This window comes from Ochotona curzoniae, unplaced genomic scaffold (assembly GCF_017591425.1).
Source record: "Ochotona curzoniae isolate NIBS_2020 unplaced genomic scaffold, NIBS_Ocur_1.0 contig_883, whole genome shotgun sequence".
NCBI lineage: Eukaryota > Metazoa > Chordata > Mammalia > Lagomorpha > Ochotonidae > Ochotona > Ochotona curzoniae.
This window is the reverse complement of record NW_024466599.1, coordinates 51822362-51843560: the sequence shown is the minus strand read 5'-3', so window position 1 is coordinate 51843560 and position 21199 is coordinate 51822362. Positions and strand designations below refer to the sequence as shown.

Genomic DNA, 21199 nt, shown 5'->3' with positions numbered 1-21199 from the left:
CTTGCCCCCTCGGAACCTGGCTGCTAGGGAAGGGAAATAACTTTGCGCGCCTTCCCGGCTGAGTGTGTCCCAGCGATGCCGCAGCTGTCCCTGCAGAGAGCCGGGCGCCGCGCGGTCCGGGGTGAAGCGGCTCGAGCAACCGAAGGATGCCGGAGACACCGGAGCGCAGCGCGGCCCCTGGGCAGTAAGGGACTCGGGAGCAGGCGGACACAGATCTGGGGTCCCGGTGCGCGGCGCGCCGGACCCTGGAGCACCCGCGGCTGCCCACACGCACGAGACAGTCCCAAGCGAGGCGGGGAGGCGCCAGCCTCTTGGCCAAGGCCAAGGGAGGAGGGGCTGCCCGGCCAGGAATGCGCCTGGGAGCGCGCCCAAGCCGCGCGGCTCCCCGAGGAGGCCGGGCGCGCCGCCGAGCCCGAGTGGGCATCCTGCTGCCCTCACAGCGAGGGGAGGCCGGGGACCTGCGCCAGCGTCCGCGCGCGAGTGTGGCTGACCGAGAGCCCACCCGGGCCCCGTCTGCTCCTGTTTGTCCCCATTTCCCAACAGACAAGACCGAGGTTCTGAGTTACCTGATGACAAGTAGCAGAGCGAAGATCCAGACCTTAGCTTGGCTCAAGTTGAAGTCTCCGTTCCCAGAATAGGACTGGTTTGGGCAGAAGATGGGTTTCATCAGAGTGGCCTGAACTACTAATGTAGATTAATGTCTTTCAAGGAATGCCGTGGGGGCTCAAGTTGTAGCTTAGCCAGTAAAGCAGTCTTCTGTGGCGTAGACATCCCATTTGGATCCCGTTGCAGTTGCTTCCCATGCAGCCCTCTTCTTATGTCCTGGGAGAGCAGTGCAGGATGCTCCAAAGCCTTGGGACGCTGCACCTGGTGGGAGACCTGGAGCAAGCTCCTGGCTTTGGATTGGCTCAGCTCAACTCTGACTATTGTGGTCATTTGGGGAGTGAGCCAGCAGATGGAAGATCTTTTTTTCTGTCTGTCCTCCTCTCTATAAATCTGCCCTTTCAATAAAAATAAATACACTTTTTTTTTTCTTTTAAGAAAAGGCACCTGGAAAACATGATGCACCTTCTCTCAGAGTGAAGGCTTCTGACGGTGACCCCGTGGAAGGCATAGTGCACCTGTTGGGCCCCTGTGCGGAGTCTGGCTTGGCTCTCCCCCCACTGGGAGCTCCAGGAACAAGGTTGCCTCTGGCCACCATTTATTCATCACTGGGTACCAGAAAGGAAAGCTGGAGTCCCAACTTGGGCCATTGGAGCTGCTTTGAGAAAACACCGTGGGCTGTGTGGCTTTGGGAACAACTCACAGATTTCTCACAGCGCTGAACCTACAAGGTGAAGATAGATGTTAGCGTATCTGGTGTCTGGCCGGGGTGGATTCCAGGCGCACAGGTAGTTGTGGCGCACTTCCAGGTGCACTCCTCCCTGGGCATTGCTTGCACAGCAGACTGGCAAACTCTCTGGGGCCTTCCCCATGACAAGGACACTGAGCCCATTCACGCGGGCAGCTCAGCCCCGGTGCTCTGACTGCCCTCCTCCCCCACTCCCACCCCGTCCAGGTCCTGCCTCCTACACCTGGAGCATCGTGGTTTTCACACAGGAATTTTGTGGAGATGCCAACATGCAGACCACAGCCAGTACCTTGGGAAACTTGGGGGCCTGGTGTGGGCTGGCCACCCAGGCACCCATCACCCTGCAGCCATCAGCCTGCTATCGGAGGCAGCAGCAGGGGCAGTGGCAGGGCCCAGGTGGTCTTATTGGCATTCTTCCTTGAGCATGCTAAAGAGTGCCTGGTGAGGACACTGCTTGTCTGTCTCCTGGGGGAGGAGATGGCCCAGAGGCTGCGCGAACCTGTGGCTTTGCGCCTTGTTCTTGCGTAGGTTTGCTGTTGTGGGTCCAAAGCCCAGGGTCTCCCTCCTGGTCTGAGTTCTGCCCTTGTGGATGAAAGGTTTCTTTCTGGTCGGTGTGGCTGTGTTGATTTGTTGTTTTATCCCAACTTATGTTTCCATGGCAGCCCACACGGGGGGGCGGGGGGGGTGCCCAGGCACTCCCAGCCCTGCCTGGCTGTGTGAAGCCACCTCTGTGCTCCTGCCCCTCTGTGGAGAAGGTGGTTGAGTAACTTGTCCAGGGCCATGTGACCTCAGGTCAGGCCCCACCTCCAGGACAGACAATCTTGGACTTGATGTCCTCTTTCACATTGAGGATTCCCATGTTATTCTTGAAAATCCTCAACCATTGGATTTCAGGAATTTTATGCGCAGAATGGGGTTTTTCCATTGGTTTCTCTTTCCTAGTGAAGTTTTAGCTTGGATTTTTACTGTCTTGGTACTCATTTTCATTTGTTAACTTTGCTCAGTGCTCGGAGTCTAGGATGAAGTGGTCTTGCAAGGTCCAGCAGTCCCTTCTCTCTCCATCCTCCACACTCTGGGTCTGCAGTCACTGACAGATCCTCTCACAGTCCAGGACCTGCCAAGCTTGTCCAAAAGCCAAAGCTGTGTGTTCTGCACTAGGCATGCCAGAACTTCACCTTCAACCTGATGAAATGGGCTTATCAGCGATTTTTCCCCCCTTCTAGTTCCTCTCTAGTTTTCTAGAATATGTCTCTGGAATGTTGGGGAATTGGTGTGGTGGGGGCTGACAGGTCTAAAGAAGATACTCATTGTGGTATAGCAAGTTAAGCCCCTATCTGTGACACCAGCATCCTATAGGAGCGTCAGCTGGATTCCCAGATGCCATACTTCCAATCGAGCCCCCTCCTAGTGCTCCTGGAAGAGCAGCAGAAGATGGCCCAAGTACTTGGGTCCTGTCACCCATGTGGAAGATCCAGATGGAGTTTCAGACTTGTGACTTCCACCTGGCCCCAGCCCTAACCCTTGTGGCCATTTGGGGAATGAACCAAATGTTTTTCAAGTTCTTTGGTGGGAGACACTGCCTCCCCTGGGACAGAAGTACTGGTATGCTTGTGACCTTTGTGTGATGTGGGACTACAGAAGTGAGAACGGAAGCCTTGTTGCAGAAGTATGTGTAAGATCCGACCGGGGCAGCACCCAGTCTGAAGCAATCATTCCCTAACTGTGCTGTGAGGTTCCCCCAGTCCCCCAAGGTCACTACACTTTGAAGTTCACAGGCTTCTCACTTATCTGCCCCAGGTTGCATCTTGCTGTCAGCTCACTCGCAGATGCCACATCTCCTCCTTTGCTTTTTTTTTAACCTTCCATCTTGCTGTGGTTTTCCCATTAAACCTCACCGGGCCCTCCAAAGGAGCCCAGGAACAAGGCCTGGCATGTTAGCCTGACCCATGACGACAAGGGAGGAAGCAGGGGGGTGGAATCGTCTAGCAAGACAGCAATGACTTCATCTAATTCACTCATTACACAAATATTTACCGAGTGCCAATTTCAGGCACTGCCCCATGCCAAGCACTACATAATGCTTTCACATTATATCTGGGGCTCTGGCCAACAGGACTGTACACTCTTGTGCTGAACATTGGCTGCTTATGTGGGATGCCAGGACAGCCAGAAGGGCCTGTGGCCCCTAGAAAACCATTGACAATGGTGCAAGACAAAAACCTATTGCAGAACACACGTCATTGTATGATGAGTAAAGACCAACAGCTAATTAACAGCTGCCCAGAGGAGGAAGACTCTGGGAATACACCTGGGCCAGACTACGTGGAAGTCTAGATGCTGCTGAAGGAATGGGGGCGGGGGCGAGTTGTAGCCATGGGATCACACAGTGTTTCAGTCCAGACACAGCAGGGCCAAATCTTGCCCCCTGGGTACCTGCCACTAAGACCTTGCAACCTGTTTAATCTCTGCAAGCCTGTTTCTCCATTTTTATAATGGGAATAAAATAATTTTTAAAATTATAATGTGATGTGTCACAAGTGCCTACTAATGCATGGCGTAAAATAAATGCTTAGTTAAAGGGACACTGCTTACACAGAGTCTGATGTTGCTTCTACAGGACAGTATAGCAAGGGAGACGACATTTCTGGAGCTGTTCCCTCTACTAAGCACCTCACAAGTGTCCCCATGTAGTCCTCATTACAACCCAGTGCACTGGAGGCTGTTAAGATTCCCATTTTACAGACTGAGAGACTGAGGCTTAGAACGCTTCAGTAACTTGACTGAGATCAAACTGAAACGTTGAATCAGTGTTGAACAAAATAGGAACCTTGGGGCCCGGCGCGATGGCGCAGTGGTTAAGGTCCTCGCCTTGCACGCCCAGGATCCCATATGGGCGCCGGTTCTAATCCATGCGGCCCCACTTCCCATCCAGCTCCCCACCTGTGGCCTGGGAAAGCAGTCGAGGACAGCCCAAAGCCTTGGGACCCTGCACCCATGTGGGAGACCCGGAAGAGGCTCCTGGCTTTGGATTGGCATAGCATTGGCCGTGGCACTCACTTGGGGAGTGAATCATCGGACGGAAGATCTTCCTCTCTGTATATCCGCCTTTCCAATAAAAATAAAATCTTAAAATAATAATAATAATAATAATAATAATTAGGAGGAACCTGAAACAAGGTGTAAGAGAATCCTCTGCTAATTTGCAACTCTTCTGTAAATCTAAAATTAAATCCAATGAAATAAACATTCCAGTATAATTTCATATTTCATCTTACACATGATAAATTAGTCTATTTTCTTAAAAGATATGTTTACTTAATTGGAAGGCAGAGTGATGGGGGAGAGAGAGAAAGAGCGAGCGAGAGATCATCTCTCTGCTAGTCCACTTCCCAGACGGCCTCCGTGGCTGGGACTGTGCCAAGTCACAGCCAGGACCAAGAACCCAGTGCCACCCTCATCTCCCACGTGGGTGCAGAGCCTTCCCAGGCAGATCAGCAAGGAGCCGGAGCAGAAGCAGAGCAGCCAGGACTGCAACCGCTACTTGAGTGTCACAGACAGCTGCTTGACTTGCTACACCAACACTGGCCCTGATGAATTACAATCTTCAAGATTTTTTTTTCCACCTAACCTAATTTATCAAATTTAATGGCAGAAAATACTATTATTCTTTCTGTATTTTTAAAATATCCATAAGATCTGTAGTGATAGCTCTTCTTTTAGTCCTATTAGTGACTTGTCCCTATTCTCAAACATTATAGATACTTATCAGTTTTATCTTTTAGAAGAGCCAGTTTTTAAAAAAAGATTTATTTATTTATTGGAAAGTCAGATATACAAAGAGGAGGACAGAGAGGAAGATCTTCCATCCGATGATTCACTCCCCAAGTGAGCGCAACAGCCGATGCTATGCCGATCCAAAGCCAGGATCCAGGAACTTCTTCCGGGTCTCCCACACGGGTGCAGGGTCCCAAGGCTTTGGGCCATCCTCGACTGCTTTCCCAGGCCACAAGCAGGGAGCTGGATGGGAAGCGGGGCTGCCGGGATTAGAACCGGTGCCCATATGTGATCCCTGGTGTGTTCAAGGCGAGGACTTTAGCCACTAGGCCCTAGAAAAGCCAATTTAATCTCTTGTTTGCTCACACTTTTACTGGCTTCTGCTTGTATCTTTGTTTCAAGCAGCATCTGGCATTCATTTTAATCAGGTGTGGAGAGACTCATAAACACTCATAAACATGAAGTAATTGCCACAGTGGAATAAATATTTATTATACTCACTGTCTCTTAGAGACAGAAGGCATGGTGTAGCATGTGGGGCCACCAAGGAGGTGCTGAGAAGAGATGAGCAGCCAGAGGGAGAGAGATTTGGGGCCAGAAGACTGTGATTTTTGCAGGAATGAGTGTAGCAGGGCAAGCAAGCTAAGCAGACTTAGAATTAGATAGTTGGGGGCCGGCGCGATGACGCAGTGGCTAAATCCTCCACCTTACAGGTGCTGGTTGACTGCTCCATTTTCCCATCTAGCTCCCTGCTTTTGCTGTGGGAAAGTAGTCAGGGATAACACAAGCCCTGGGACCTTGCACTCACATGAGAGACCTGGAAGAAGCTCCTGGCTCCAGGCTTTGGATGGGCTCAACTCTGGCCATTGCAGCCATTTGGGGATTGCACCAGTGGATGAAAGATCTTTCTGTCCTTCTCTCTGTAAATCTGATCTGTCTTTCCAATAAAAAATAAATAAATCTTTAAAAAAAAATTAGTTGTGGGGCATGGTGGCGTGGCCTAGTGGCTAAAGTCCTCACCTTGAACGCGCCGGGATCCCATATGGATGCCAGTTCTAATCCCAGCAGCTCCACTTCCCATCCAGCTCCCTGCTTGTGGCCTGGGAAAGCAGTCGAGGATGGCCCAAAGCCTTGGGATCCTGTACCCGCATGGGAAACCTGGAGGAAATTCCTGGCTCCTGGCTCCGGACTGGCACAACACCAGCCCTTGCGCTCACTTGGGGAGTGAATCACTGGATGGAAGATCTTCTCCGTCTCTCCTCCTCTCTGTATATCTGACTTTGTAATAAGAAATAAATCTTAAAAAAAAAAGTCTGTAAGATTTAGTATTCATTCTTTAAAAATATTTGTTATGAAATCATCTGGGCATGACTCACTCTCCCTTTCTCTGTTTATTTTACTGATTTGAAGGAGAGAAAGAGAGATTTTCTAGCTGTTGCTTCATTTTGGTTGAAACCGGGAACCAGAATCTCCATCTGCATCTCCCATTTGCAAGGCAGGGGCCCCAATATTCTGGCCATTATCTATTGCCCTCACAGGCACATTAGCATCAACTGAATGAGAAATGGAAGATCTTGCTCTAAAACCAGTATGAGATGTTATTGTTGCAAGCAGCAGCTTAACCCACTGCACCACAATGCCGTCACCATCTTTTTTTTGTTTTGTTTTTGAAAGATTTAAAAAAATTTTTTTTTTTTGAAAAACAGATATATAGAGAGGAGGAAAGATAGAGAAGAATATCTTCTGTCCATTGATTCACTACCCAAGCAACCACAATGCACAGAGTTGTGCTGATCTGAAGTCAGGAGCCCTGAGCCTCTTCTCTCTATAAATTTCCAGTTTTCCCTTCCTTTTTTTTTTTTTTGCCATTTATTTTTTCTTTAAAAAAATTTATTTGTGAAGGTTTATTTCTCATTACTTGGCACTTTTTAAAAAAAGATATTTTATTTTTATCGCAAAGTCAGATATACAGAGAGGAGGAGAGACAGAGAGGAAGATCTTCCGTCCAATGGTTCATTCCCAAGCGGCTGCAACGGCCAGAGCTTTCCGATCTGGAGCCAGGAGCCAGGATCTTCTTCCGGATCTCCCAAGCGAGTGCAGGGTCCCAAGGCTTTGGACCATTCTCAACTGCTTTCCTAGGCCACGAGCAGGGAGCTGGATGGGAAGCAGGGCTGGTGGGATTAGAACCGGCACCTATATGGGATCCTGGCGCGTTCAAGGTGAGAACATTAGTCACTAGGCCATGCCACCAGGCCCTAGCACATTTTTTATCTAGTTTGTCTATGTGCCAGTTCTACTTCTTTCTCAATAAGCTCCTAGCATGAGACTGAAAATTTCTTTTTTTTTTAAGATGTATTATTTTTATTGGAAAGGCAGATATATAGAGAAGAAGAGAGACACTTCTCACTTATCTGCCCTGAGAATGTTCTCGAAGGGCCAAGCACAATGGTCCAGTGGGCTAAATCCTTGCCTTGAATGCACCGGGATCCCATATGGGCACCGGTTCTAATCGCAGCAGCTCCACTTCCCATCCAGCTCCCTGCTTGTGGCCTGGGAAAGCAGCTGAGGATGGCCCAAAGCCTTAGGACCCTGAACCCACGTGGGAGACCCAGAAGAAGCTCCTGGCTTTAGCTCCAGCCACTTGGGGGGATTGAACCACAGGACAGAGGATTTTGTCTTTCTTTAAATCTTCTTTCAAATAAAAATTAATAAACCTTTAAAGACATGTCTCCCTTAGGAGGAGACAAAGACTGGCTCAACAGAACTTTCCTCTCCTGGGACCCTGAGACTAATCCTGAGTCCCTGCAGCATCACGCCAGCCACCCACCTGGCTCCTGTGGGCACACAGTGGTGACCAAAGCCTCCTAGCACTCCCCAAGGTGTCACCATTGTTGCAGCAATGGTCTTTGCCTTCCTCCCAGGACTCTAGGCTCCTGATACTGCTTCCTGGGAAAGGCTGAGAAAATGTCCCCAATTTCTCCATATTCTGAGTGCTTCTGGCGGGATGGAGTAAGCCATGGCCCAAGTCCCTGATTCTGTACAGAATGCTTAGGCACCGTCGCAGCTTGCCTGTTTCTCCGTACGTTTCCCTTTGAATGTAACAAAATCTGGGAGGTTAGTCTTAAGCATAATAAGCAGGCACCTGACTGTTGATAATCTCCAACCTCGTGGGCAGCTGCCGTGGACCTGTCATCACATTGTTGGTGGAATGGGCTCACCATGCATGCAGTAACCCCTCAGACCTCTCCAGCTGTTCTTGCCCCTTCTGCTGGCTGGACCTGAACAGTGGTTGCCTGAGGAATCACACGGAGGACTGCTCACCTGTGCACCCACTGCTGGACCGTGACATCAGGGAGAGGGAATCTGTGGTCTCCACCCCCAAGAGGGGGCAATCCACTCACGACCACAGCACATAGCAGTGTTCACAATGGCCTTGCGTCACACGAGCACTTTGGAAGCATTTCCCTGTATCTTCACAAATCCTCAACAACTTCCTGGTACAGAGAACCCTACAAAGCCACTGGCCAAAAACCGGCATCTTTCAGAAGTTAGGCACACTGCTGATCTTTCCAAAGATCTGACCAGTCATGTTACCATCACTATAGCTTATTCATCAGAGTTAGAACGCAAAGGAATTTCACAAATACTTAATAAACACTACAAACTAAACTAAACTTCACAAACACTACAATAAGCATAGCTTAATTCAAGGTAAAAAGCTCCCCTCTCGCCCAATCATGTTTTGTATTTCTTTGTTACTATCGAGGCTGAACATTTTTCCATGTTTAATTAATAGTACCTCCTCTTTACAAATGTTTTACCATCCATTGGAATTAATATTTTCTCTAGATTTTTATAATGTAATAACAGAAGGTACTAGCAAGAATCAGCCACTGACTGGACTAGTGTTGTGGCCTTTCAAGGGAAGCCACCAGTTGTGAAGTTAATCTATGGGTGTGGGTTTGAGTGCTCCACTTCCCATCCAGCTCCCTGTTGGTGACCTGGGAAAAGCTGCAGAGGGTGGTCCAAGCACTTGGGCCCTGCTCCCTATGTGGGGGACCCCAGGAAGCTCCTAGTCCAGAGCTGCCTGCTGCAGCCATTGGGGAATGAACTCCTGCGTGAATGATGGGCCTATATGTCTGTCTTTCTCTTCCTTTAATTCTTTCAAAATAAACAAATAAATCTTAAAGCAAACATCAGAAAGCATTTATTGAAAGAACAGATGTTAAGGCACAAAAGTACATCAAAATTTCAAACAAAAATTCTTTCAATAGTATGTTCTTTACTCAAAGTAACTGCTTCCAAAATAACTCGAAATAAAAAATACTGTTTATTCTCAAATTGATATTTTCTTAGTCCAAAATTAAGTTCTTAAGTTTCTTAATGCAGTACTGTTACAATGTAGACTTCCTTAAATATTTAATTATGTTAAATACATTCAGAACTTAACCAATGTTAAACTTCTCTTCTAGGCCTGTGTTTTGTATTGCTCATTGGAGGCTACTGATTACAGAGACACACATTCCAGGACTAGTGACTTATAAATTTAGCCTAACACCTACAGACTTTAAACTACTCATGTCCAACCTACTGGAACAGACCCGGCCCTTTCATTTTAAAAAGAAGTGTAAGAATCAACTCTATATGTACATTTTTATACTTTCAGTCTTGACATTGTAATAGTGCAAATAGCATGTGATCTCGAGTGGAAAGGTAGTATTCTCATGAACCTATGGAACATAAATTAGATCTGATCTCCTAGGCTTAAAAACAGCTCACTTTCTCACCTATTTTTTTCCCCTTACTTTTGAAATAAGCTACCCTGAATGTAGATCTTTAAATACTAGAATCTAACTCAAGTTATGAAAACTCCCTTTTAGGCAAACTGCACACAAGGCTCACCTGAATTGCCTGACAAGGGCAACTGCAGCATCTGGCCAAGAGATAACATCAAACTGGACCTTATCTGCGGACCCGTCCATTAGCAGGGACCTCCACCCTTAAAGGTAAGCAGGTCAGAGCGCCGAGGTGACCTGGCGCAGAAGCCAGGATGGGGAGCTGTGCGACAGCCTGCCACCTCTCCCGTGTCCTTCCTGTGAACTCTCCTAAAGCAGCCCTGGTTTATAAGGCGGGGGCCGGCGAAGGTCCTGCTCAGGGAACCCTCAAGCCAAGCCACCGTACACCATACAGAGATCAACGACAGTGAGGATGCGCATGGCCCTGTGAGAGACATTCCTGCTTGGTCTGTCAGCAGCTGGGCCGAATGGGGAGCTTCATCTGCCTTCCCAGTGCAGAGGCTGCTGTCCTCATTTTCTTACAAACTTACCATTTCCCATCCCTCACTCTCCCCAACCCCTACCTGCTAAATGTACAGCTCCTAAAGGCTGCAAGCCCGAAATTCTCCAAGTTCAACTACAGCCATATGAAGAGTTGGGGATCCATATCACACAATACTGGTGATGGTGAGGGGATGACCGGATAAAAACACTGCCAACACTCCAGCTCAAAGGACTGAGCTGCAGCGGAACACACCATGCTGGAAAAGATTGTGGCGCAGGCTCACTGCAGCAGAAACAGGAGGATGAAATCCTCAACCGTGAGATCAAACAGTCTTTTCCAGGGAAATAGAATGTCCCAAAGCAACGGCACTTCGAACACTCTGCAATTCCCGAGCATGTTTGTTTACGCGCTGACCTTCCAAACATTCTCTACTGGAAACACATCTGTACATATCTCTCATGAGATGCTACTACCGACAGTAAGCTTTTACTAAGCCCTCAAATAAGTAAACAATACGGAACCTAAGGCACGGGCATTTGGCGCAAGGATGCCCGTGTCCTGTGTTACACTGCCTGGGAGCGACCTGGCTCCGTTCCCAAGCTACCCCAGGAAGCACAAGGTCATGGCCCGAGTCCCTGGGGCCCTGCCACCTGCCATCCACGTGAGACTCACTGTTGCAAGCACTTGGGGATATGAACCAGCAAATGGGAGATCTCTCTGTGTGCCTCATTATCTCTCTTCCTTTCAAATAAAAATAAATACATTTTAAGAAGCTTAAAAAGTAGGCTTTGGATGAAAAAATAATTTGTGGTTTCACAGTGAAAAAAAAATTGGAGGTTATATTTAAGTATTTGGTGAAGATTTCAATGTTTTTTTCCATTAGAGTTCTTTGAAGTCATTCTCAACTCATGAGGTTAGGACTCCTATAAAAGAAAATACTTCCAAGATTCTATCTTTAATTCTTGTTCTAAATGTTCATTTAAAAGATAATTCCTTTATCTTTGGTCACAAAAGCAATAAAATATTCACATTTTCAACATACTACAGTCAATTGCCTTTCAAGTTTAAATTATTCTACATTTCTAAAAAGGATTTCAAACAAAAATTTTCAAATTGCACATTACAAATATACAATGTAACAAAACAAGGTATAAAATGTTTGCAGGTTCAGGAATCAATTACAACATTAACAGTGATACACTTTGCTGTTAAATATTTCTTTTTATTATAAACAGACTATGCTGAGATTTTGTAAAAGATACAGTTCTAGTTTCCACAAGATTCCCTGGTGGTGCCTCTCCCGTGTGCTGGGTGGGAGCGCTTGGGGAAGCCAGGAGGCCTGGCACCCTGCACCTGCCCCCGGCAGGATGAGCGGCAGCAGCTGTGCACACGGCCTGGCTGAGGGGACAAGGCAGAGCGAGCCTTGGGAGATGACCTCCGGGTCTCTCTCCCTGTGCACCTGCACTCCCCTGGGCACAGAGAAGATCCAATTCCACGCCTGAACGCACCTACCCATATTTACAAACAAGGCTTTGTCCAGACCAAAAAAAAAAAAAAAAGGCAAAATTAAATACAGAAACATGCTTGTGTTTCAATGCTTAATCACTTCAGTATAAAAGTAGCAGAAAATCATCACTGCACCTCGCAAGCAGACAGCCTGGGGACATGGACTGAGAGGGTGTCAAAGGTGAGTGGGAGCAAAGAAGGGGCTAGAAGCAACGGCTGAGACCGCAAGTGTGTTTCCAGAGAAAAGCCTGAGACCCCTCTCCACAGGCCTGCTTCCGCTGCCTAAAGGCACTGTGCGGATCCCTGCACCCGAGCAGCGCTCTTAGTTCCACACCCAGTTAATTTACTGCATAGGAAGTGGACACTTGAGAGTGGGCTTTTAAAGGGTTGCAGGGCCCTCCCACCACCAGGATGCTTGCAGATTTCCCAGGCAACACCACAACACCGCGCCTGCTGCATGCGTAAGGCTCTCGCTCTGTCCCGATCACGTCCTCACTGGCTATCAGGCCAATCACATTATTTTCTCTGAAGAAAACATTTTTTCAGCCATTTCAGATCTGGTCATGATTTCCTAAAACAAACAAACCAATACATTAAAAGGTAGGTTTCAACGAGCTGGCACTGGTTCCAGAACGCTTACACATTTTTCTGATCTTTCCAATAGCCACAATCTGGGGGGAAGTCCTAGACACAGACAATAAAAACGTCATTCACACTGTCTAATAAGGCAGAATCACCTGCTGACAAGCTCAGAAAACCCTGGCCTCCTGCTGGCTGGGAAACAAGCTCAGAGCCTTCTCCAGGAGCAGGGCTCAGGTGCACCTGAGGCCTGGGCCACCTGGGGACATTGTCTCACCTTACTGAGCTAACACATTCCTGAAATGCTAAATCAGCTCCTACCAGGTGAATACTTTAAAAGGCATCCTCTGGGACATCTCTCTGCGGAATCATCAATCCCCATGCTGACCGCTCAAACCCTCCTGTCTACTAGAGTCAAGATACGGGCCCAAGTCCTTTCCATGGTCTCTATTGCAGTTCCAGCTCATTCCGGGTCCTCGGGTACTACGTAAGCCACTGCTCAGGCACAGAGCTCCCTCTCCTCCTCTGGCAGCTAACACCCCACACACCCGCATGTTGTTTCTTCCGCTTCAGGCTCTCGGCCTTGAGCTACCTTCCACGTCCAGGAGATCCCTAACACTGTCCCCCAAGCCCCAGCAACAACAACAACAACAAAAGATCTGAATTTGCACCCTCCATTCAAATTTCCAGCTTGGAAAATGGAATAAAAACTTCACTTACATACACCAGCAAACTATCTGCAAGTTTCAGTGATTTAGACAACACCCTTCCCTGTACACAAAATCTTAGAAACACTCCTTCCCTTCTTTGCTCTAGCCAGCATTTCTCTGGTTTCTGCCAGAAATGAGGACTATACACCAAATCCTTTTCACCTCGATGCACAAATCAGGATATGGTATTGTTCCACATATCCAGTTTACAACCATTTTAAAAAACAACTTTCAGAATATCTGAGAAACATTTCTTCAAGGAAATAGCAAAATGACGTTTTACCTCATCCGAATCCACTAACACTGGAAGGGCTCTGAAATACAAGGGGGACAGAAAAGCGACAAGGTGAGACCAGGGTACGAAAAATGGGCCCAGGCCTGCTGCATGGCCCACCACCCCTCACCCCCCAGCTGTGCACAGTGGGAAAGGGGCATGCCTCACTCCCTGGCAGACAGTGCCATCTGGGCCCAGGCCTGCTATGTGGCCTACCACCCCTCACCCCCCAGCTGTGCACAGTGGGAAAGGGGCATGCCCCACTCGCCGGCAGGCAGCTCCATTCTCAACCCTCCTACACCACAGTCACCTGCCTGGGTAAACTAGACAGACACTGCTGAGGAGTAACAGTTTAACAACTATAATCTCTCCATCTTTCTCGCTCTGCAATGAATAAACGGATGGTTTCCTTTCTAAAGGAGGTGAGCATTTGGTGTGACAGTCAGGCTCAGGATCCTCATCAGAGTGCTTGGGTGTAAGACCCAGCTCTGCTCCCAACTGCAGCTCTTGTTTGTGCACAACCCGGAAGGCAGCAGGTGACAGCTCGGGCAACTAGTTCTCTGACACTCACATGGGGGATGGGACTGAGTTCCAGGCCCTCAGCGCAGCCTGGCCTGGTCTCCAGCACTGCAGGCATCCAGGGAGCCAGAGGGCAGAACCTCTTCCCCTCTTTCTGCTTCTGCCTCACAAACTGTTGCTGCTTGGGACGCCTGTTCCCCAGCCCAGAGCGCACGCGATTCAGTCCCTGCTTCACACCAGCTTCCTGCTGCTGTGCCGAGACCAGCAGATGGCAGTTCGAGGGCTTGGGCCCTGCCACCTGTGTGGAAGACCTGGAAGGAGTGCGAGGCTCCTGGCTTCAGCCTGGAGCACCCACAGGTAATTAGTGGGGTGAAGCAGTGGATGGAAGGGCTCTCTTTTTCACTCTCTCCCTATTTCACTGCCTTTCAAAAAAAATAACGAAATAAGTAAGCTACAAAAAAACAAAAACCTGACACAAGAAGCAGTTACAGACATTGGACAGAACAAAACATGAAGAGTATCATAGCTGTCTAATCCAGCTGTCTTTAACCGTGTTAAAAACACACAGAGTGTGGTCCAAAGGTCACTGAGGGAGGGGCCTCAGCCCAGGCCTCGCTGAGAGGGAATTCCAGGGTCTCTATTTCCCCTACGGTCATGTGCATACACTGTGGTTACACGTGTTAAAAAAAATGAAGTTTTAAGTATGTTTGAACTTTTCCATATTAGAATATTAAAAACAAAATGATCCTGGTAGAGCAAAGAAAGCAGGAATTGGCCACTAGTATGAAAGCATCTGATGTCAGCATCAAAAAAAGGAGAAAGGGCCTCTGTTCCGTGGGAGGGCCATCACGTGGCCTAAGCAGCAGCAGGGTCCCGCCCTGGGTGCAGGGCCTGCAGGGAGCGGGGACACCAGCCCTGCGACCATCAGCCTCAACTCCAGACTCAGCCACCAAGAGAGGATATTTACACGTCTGTGAATGAAGACGGAATGTTTTCTTCTACCCACTTCAAATCTTCATCCTGTACAAATGAATATTTAGATTTAGTATGAGCTTACCAGCAACTGAAAGTAAAACGTCTAATAAAATGCATGTAAAAGCGTGAGATCCTGTTAGCTGTGATGTCTAAAGGCTGCCATTCATGCCACAAGGCAATTATGCCAGTGCTTAGGCAAACAGGCACACAAAAATGGAGTTTCAGATTTTTGTACCTTTTTAGGTTCATTTATCTTCACTGGAAAGTAAGATCAGACTTACAGAGACAGAATCGATTCACTCCCCAAATCACTGCAACAGCCAAGCTGAGCAGATTCAAGCCAGGAGCCTCCGCTGGGTCTCCAGTGTGGATGCAGGGTCTCAAACTTGAGCCGTCCTCAATTGCTTTCCCAGGCCACAAGCAGGGAGCTGGATGGGAAATGGAGCAGCTGGGACACAAACCAGGGTTCATATGGGATCCTGGTGCTTGTAAGGTGAATATTTAGTCATTAAGTCACGGTGCAGGGCCCCAGATTTTTGCACTTCTGGATGTTGCAGGCATTTAGGGAGTAAAACAGTGGGCGGGAACTCTGTATACCTCTCAAAAATAATCTTAAACATCTGTATGACAGACATTTCCATTTTTCTACCTTCATAACCACCATTCTTATGCATAATGTGCATAGAATATTAAAAAATCTGCCCTGCCTTACCTTTTTAAAATAACATATATATAGCGCCCAACACAACAGCACAGTGGTTAAAGTCCTTGCCTTGCATGCTCCCATATGGGATCCCATATGATCGCCGGTTCTAATCCTGGTGGACCTGCTTCCCTTCCAGCTCCCTGATTGTAGCCTGGGAAAGCAGTCGAGGACGGCCCAAAGCCTTGGGACCCTGTACCCGCATGGGGGACCTGGAAGAGCTCCTGGCTTTGGATTGGCTCAGCTCCAGCCGTTGGGACCACTTGGGGAGTGAATCACTGGATGGAAGATCTTCCTCTCTGTCTTTCCTCCTTTGTGTATATCTGCCTTTCCAATAAAAATTAATAAATCTTTTAAAAAAATAACACACATATATATGTATTTAGGATTTATTTCTTTTTACTGGAAAGTCAGATTTACAGAGAGAAGGAGATACAGAGAGAAAGATCTTCCATCCACTGGTTTACTCCCTAAGTGGCCATAAAGGCTGGAGCTGAGCCGATCGGCAGCCGGGAGCTTCTTCTGGGTCTCCCACGCAGGTGAAGAGTCCAAAGGCCTTGGGTCGTCCTCGACTGCTTTCCAAGGCTGCAATCAGGGAACTGGAAAGGAGGTGGAGCAGCCAAGCTACGAACTGGTGCCCATAAGGGATCCTGGCACATGCAAGGTGAGGACTTAAGCAAGTAGGCTACTGTGCCAGGCCCTCCTGCCCTGTATTGTACCATTTTATCCAAGCTTCTACAGTCCCCCAACACACATCCACTCATTATAATAACTGCAGAGATACAACATACTGGCCTTTTCCCAACAAAGAGTTATTTAAAAGTCTTCAAAAATTTCCTTAAATGCTGAAAAGACACAGAAATCTCTTTTGTATTTACATGCGTTTGTGGATTACCTCTGGAGCCTTGTTAGAAAGCAAAGTCTTGGGGCAGTGTCAAGGCATAGTAGGCTAAGCCTCTGCCTGTGGTGCTGGCATTCCATAATGGTACAGGTTCAAGCCCTACCTGTTTCACTTTGATACAACTCCTTGCTAATGTGCCTGGGAGAGCAGCAGCGGATGACCCAAGTCCTTGAGTTCCTGCACCAATGTGGGAGACCTAGGAGAAACTCCTGGCTTTACACTGTTCTAGCTCTGGTTGTTGCAGCCATTTTTTGGGGAGTGAACCAGTGGATGACAGAACTTTCTGTCTCTCCTTCTCTCAGCAAATCTGTCTTTCAAACTAAAGTAAATAAATCTTTTGAAAGGAAGGAAGGAAGAAAAGCAAAGAAAGGAAAGGAGAAAAAGAAGAAAAAGGAAAAAGGAAAGAAAGGAAAGGAAAAGGAAAGCAGAGCAGTCTTTCCCAGCCAGGGCCAGCCTGAATCCTGTATCCCAGCAAGTTCCCAGGGGATGCCGGAGCTGCTGGCCCCGGAGCAGCACTCGAGACGCAAGGACCTACGACACAGTTGCCATGAGCCCGGGACTTGTCCAGTGTAGCTGTAACGTAACACGGGCTTTTATCCCAAAGAGACCTTAGTAAAAACCTGTTCTCCTGACAGTCAATGAATATAACATTCATGCAGATTTCAAAATCTCTGAGGACTTAAGATTCTTTGTAAATACGCATATACTCACAAAATTATCGGCAGTAGCTGGCTTAGCTGTTCCATTAGAGACTGTTTTTGAGGCTCTCAATTTTATTCCTTCAGCTACAAGGAGAAGCATGACAGAGAAATATTCAAAATTATAAAATATTTTCCTTTACAGTTTCACATGCATGCAGTAAGGGAACTATTACGTCTTTTTCTGAAGGCGCTAACAATGGAAACTCCAGGCTAGGTGTTGGCTGTAACACACGTCTTGGGCATGTAGGAAGAAGGTATGGAGGAAGCTGAGAGATTCTGACTGCTAGAACAACCAGGTTTTTAAGCTGCTAGTTTGCATATGAGTCTTAGAAGAGCCTGAATAGACATACTTGCACATTTTCCCCTTAATTTTAATGCATTCTAAAGTTCACAGATGGAAAAAATCTATAGGAGTCATAGAATTATACTCAAGACAAAAACATGTACTTGCTTGCTGGATAAACTGTTGGAATGTGATTATGGCACAAATAAGAAAGAAAAAGGGTTTTCCTCAGATTTGACCAAAGCTGTGCTTCTTGTAGTTTGAGTGAGGCAGAGGTTGAGAGGTTAGGTTCTGAAACTAGATGCCCCCACAAATAGAGGACAACAGGGTCTACACCTCAGAGGTCGGGGGAACCCTAAACAAGTCAGCACACAGAAAGTGCTCCGCGCACCCTAGCTCCACTGAGCATTCATATCTGTTGCTAGGATAATTTTCAAATATTACATGAGCATACATGAAAACAACAGGTACAACCATTAGGCCTGCCTCAGCGTAAGTCACTATGATGAAGTCTGTCTAAAAATGCTTCCACTAGGAATTAAATAGGCATTTCTCTTTCCAGGAAAATCGTGGAATGTTCTAACATTAAAGAATACTTACGTGTACTATAGCATACAAGGTCTGCAGAGATTATTTAATAAACACACTTGTGTGCCTACCAAGCCCACCAACATATTAACACGTCCATCACCACGGAAGGTTAAGTTCCTTTCCAGACAATCCCCACCCTGCCAGAGATCACTGTTCTGATTTGGGTAATCAGCATGGCTTGTTCTGACTGTTCTAGAACTTGCTAGAACATTTTCCATGGCTTCTATACTCTTCCAGGAGTTGGCTATCACACAACAGGAGGTTTCTGAGATTTACTCGGGTTTCTGTTGGTCACTTTTTAAAAATTATTAATGACCAGTACTCCATTGATATGGATCCACCTACAATTTCTACTTCCAGGCACCAGGGGGCATTTGGGTTATTTTCTACTCTGAACTATAAAGAATAAAGGTGCTGTGATTATTAATGTGTCTCAGTGAACATCTGGTTCATTTATTCTGGGTTAAAAACTTCAGCATGAAACAGCTAGATTGTGTGATAAATGTATGTTTAGTTTTTTAAAAATCTAAGGAAGAAGAGATCTTATTACAGCAGGGGGGAGCCTTCAGGAACCCTCACTGGCAGACGCTGCCCACTCTGCCCCGTCTCCAGCACCTGCAGACCCTGCTCTACTCTCCCGCTCTGGGTGCGCTGACTCTGGACTCGGCACAGCATGGAGAAACGCGCAGCTGGTCGCTGGCTTCCTCAAAGCATGCTGACGTCAACTCAGAGTGGGCTGAGGCTCTTCTCAGTCTCCTGCTTTTCCATAGATGTTTTAGAATCAGTTTACCCATATTTTTTCTAAGCCAGTTAGAAGTATGATTACTAGGTGGCATTTAACTTTTTAGTTTCGATAGCTGACACCTTAGTAACAGTGAAAATTCCAATTTATAAGCACTTTATAGCGCTACGTTTACCTATTCCAAAATTTCTCTTTGCATTGGTTTACTGTCTCCATTGCAGAGGTTTCACACCATTTTTTTTTCTTTACTAAGTATTTTATTTTTGATGGTATCTGAAAATGTCATTGCTAACTGCTCTCAGTTAGTAGTTAGTAATCAGACAAGTAATTCTGCACCCTGGACATGCACCCTTCCACTACATTAGTCACTTATGGTTCTACTGCACTTCCTGTTTTGGCAGAATCGTAGGTTTTTGTATACATGTAACTGCTGCCTGCAAAGAAAAGTCCCTTTACTTCTTCCTTTCCGCATGTTATACTGTGTACATTCTTTGAGGTCTGCTGGCTTGTTTTGCCTCTCCATACATATAAGGTGGATCAAAGCAGTGAGTCACGTTCTTGCACTTGGTCTCTAGTCTTAGGAGCAAAAGCCATCACTGCTTTGCCGTTATGTGTGACTTCAGCTGTGGAGTTATTTCATATCATCCTGTAGTTTGCTGAGCTTTTAAATCTGAGATGCTATGTCATTTTTCTTTCTCTTAATTTTTTTTCTTTTTGTACTGTGATGAATTAGACTGAGTGATTTTCAAAATGTTCAAACAGGCTTGCAATCCTGGGATAAAGTCTACTTCATTGTGATTATCTTTCCATATTTCACTAGATATTATTTACTAATGTTTTGCAAGGATTTCCATGTCTTTGCTTATTAATGATACGGCTCCGTAATTTTTCCTGTCTTGTAACGTCTGTTGATTTTTGGCATCTAAAATGTGCACGGAAGCATTTCTACTTCCTCTGCATTCTAAAGGGCTTGCTAAGATGGAGGTATTTCTTTAATTCTTGAAAAAATTCACTAGTGAAACCATTTTGGCCTGCTAGTTTTTGGAAATATTTTAAATTACAAATTCATTTTTTTTAACAGTTGCAGAGCTATTCAGCCATGGTAGCTCACAGTTGGGGTTGAGAACAGGGCAGTTTCTGACTGAATGCTAGCGTCTGGGTTTGCTCCCTGGCACTGGCTCCTGAGCCTGGCCAGTTTTCTGCTGATGCTGAGCGCACGGGGCAGTGGGTTCCTTCCACCCATGTGGGGGACCTGGGCTCAGCTCCTCCCATCTGCCCTGCACACTTCCTCCCACCAACTCTGGGCACCTGGAGAGTGAATTGACAAATGAGTTCTCTCTTATTCTTTCTGTCTCACAATATTTTATGAAAAAAAAATTTTTTAGAGCTTTTTTGTTACTTATTATTTTCAGGAAATTGTCCACTTCATGCCAATTGTCTAATTTACTACCATAAAGTTATCCAAACCTTCCCTTACTTGTCCTCTCTTACTGTGTAATGTACTCTGCATCATTTCCAATGGAAACTTTCCTTACTATTCTAGCATTTATTGCTTTTGTTTCTGGCTTAGATTAGTTGGAGACAAATTCAATCTTACTAATATTTCAAATAAATTACTTTTGGCTTTGTTGATCTTCTCAATTTCCCCTAGCTTTCTATTTGATTGGTGAAACAGAAACTTTTATTGTTGAAATTTATAATTCCCTTTCTTTTATTTAGCTGAGTTTAATATGTCTTTTTTCTAGGACTTACAGTGGCTACAGAGAGCACTGATTTTAGTCTTTTTTTTTTTCTTGGTAATACAAGCATTTAAAAAGCTGTTAAGTTTTCTTCTAAGAACTGATTTAGTCCCACAAAATTTATCATTGCTATGCTTTTTATCAATTAGGATAAAATGGTTAAAATTTTTACTTACTATTTTCATGTTCTGCAGAGGCAAGAGAGAGAGTGAGTGAATGAGAAAGAGAGGGTTTTATCCCTGGTTCACTCTCCAGATACCCACAATACTGGGAGCTGTGCCAGGGGACCTGAAAGCCAGGAATTCAACCCAGGTCTCTAGTGTGGGTGGCAGGAATGATCACCATTGCCTTCCAGGGGAGCACTGGCAGCAAGCTGGAATCCAGATGGAGCCGGGCCTCAAATCCAGGAATTCTGATACAGTATGTGGGAGTCTCAACTGATACCTTAACATCCACCCCATATGAAATGTTTTCCACTATATCTTGCAATTTCTTCAATCCTTCAATTACTTAGAAACGTACTGCGGACCTCCAAGTATTAGACTATTTTGTAGGCATCGGTTGTTACTAT

At 46.5% G+C, this 21199-nt stretch overlaps 1 protein-coding gene across 1 annotated transcript in view; it reads right to left on the bottom strand.

Moving 5' to 3' along the window:
* Positions 1–11606: 11606 nt before the first annotated feature.
* TMEM87B (transmembrane protein 87B) overlaps positions 11607–21199 on the bottom strand; it is a 39649-nt gene continuing 30056 nt past the window's right edge. Inside the window, exons 16-19 of the mRNA XM_040993529.1 lie at positions 17284–17357; positions 14961–15013; positions 13484–13514; positions 11607–12482 (exon numbers count right to left, since the gene is read on the bottom strand). Coding sequence (XP_040849463.1) covers positions 12423–12482; positions 13484–13514; positions 14961–15013; positions 17284–17357 — 218 coding nt within the window. The 3' untranslated portion in view covers positions 11607–12422. The remainder of the gene's footprint in view (positions 12483–13483; positions 13515–14960; positions 15014–17283; positions 17358–21199) is intronic.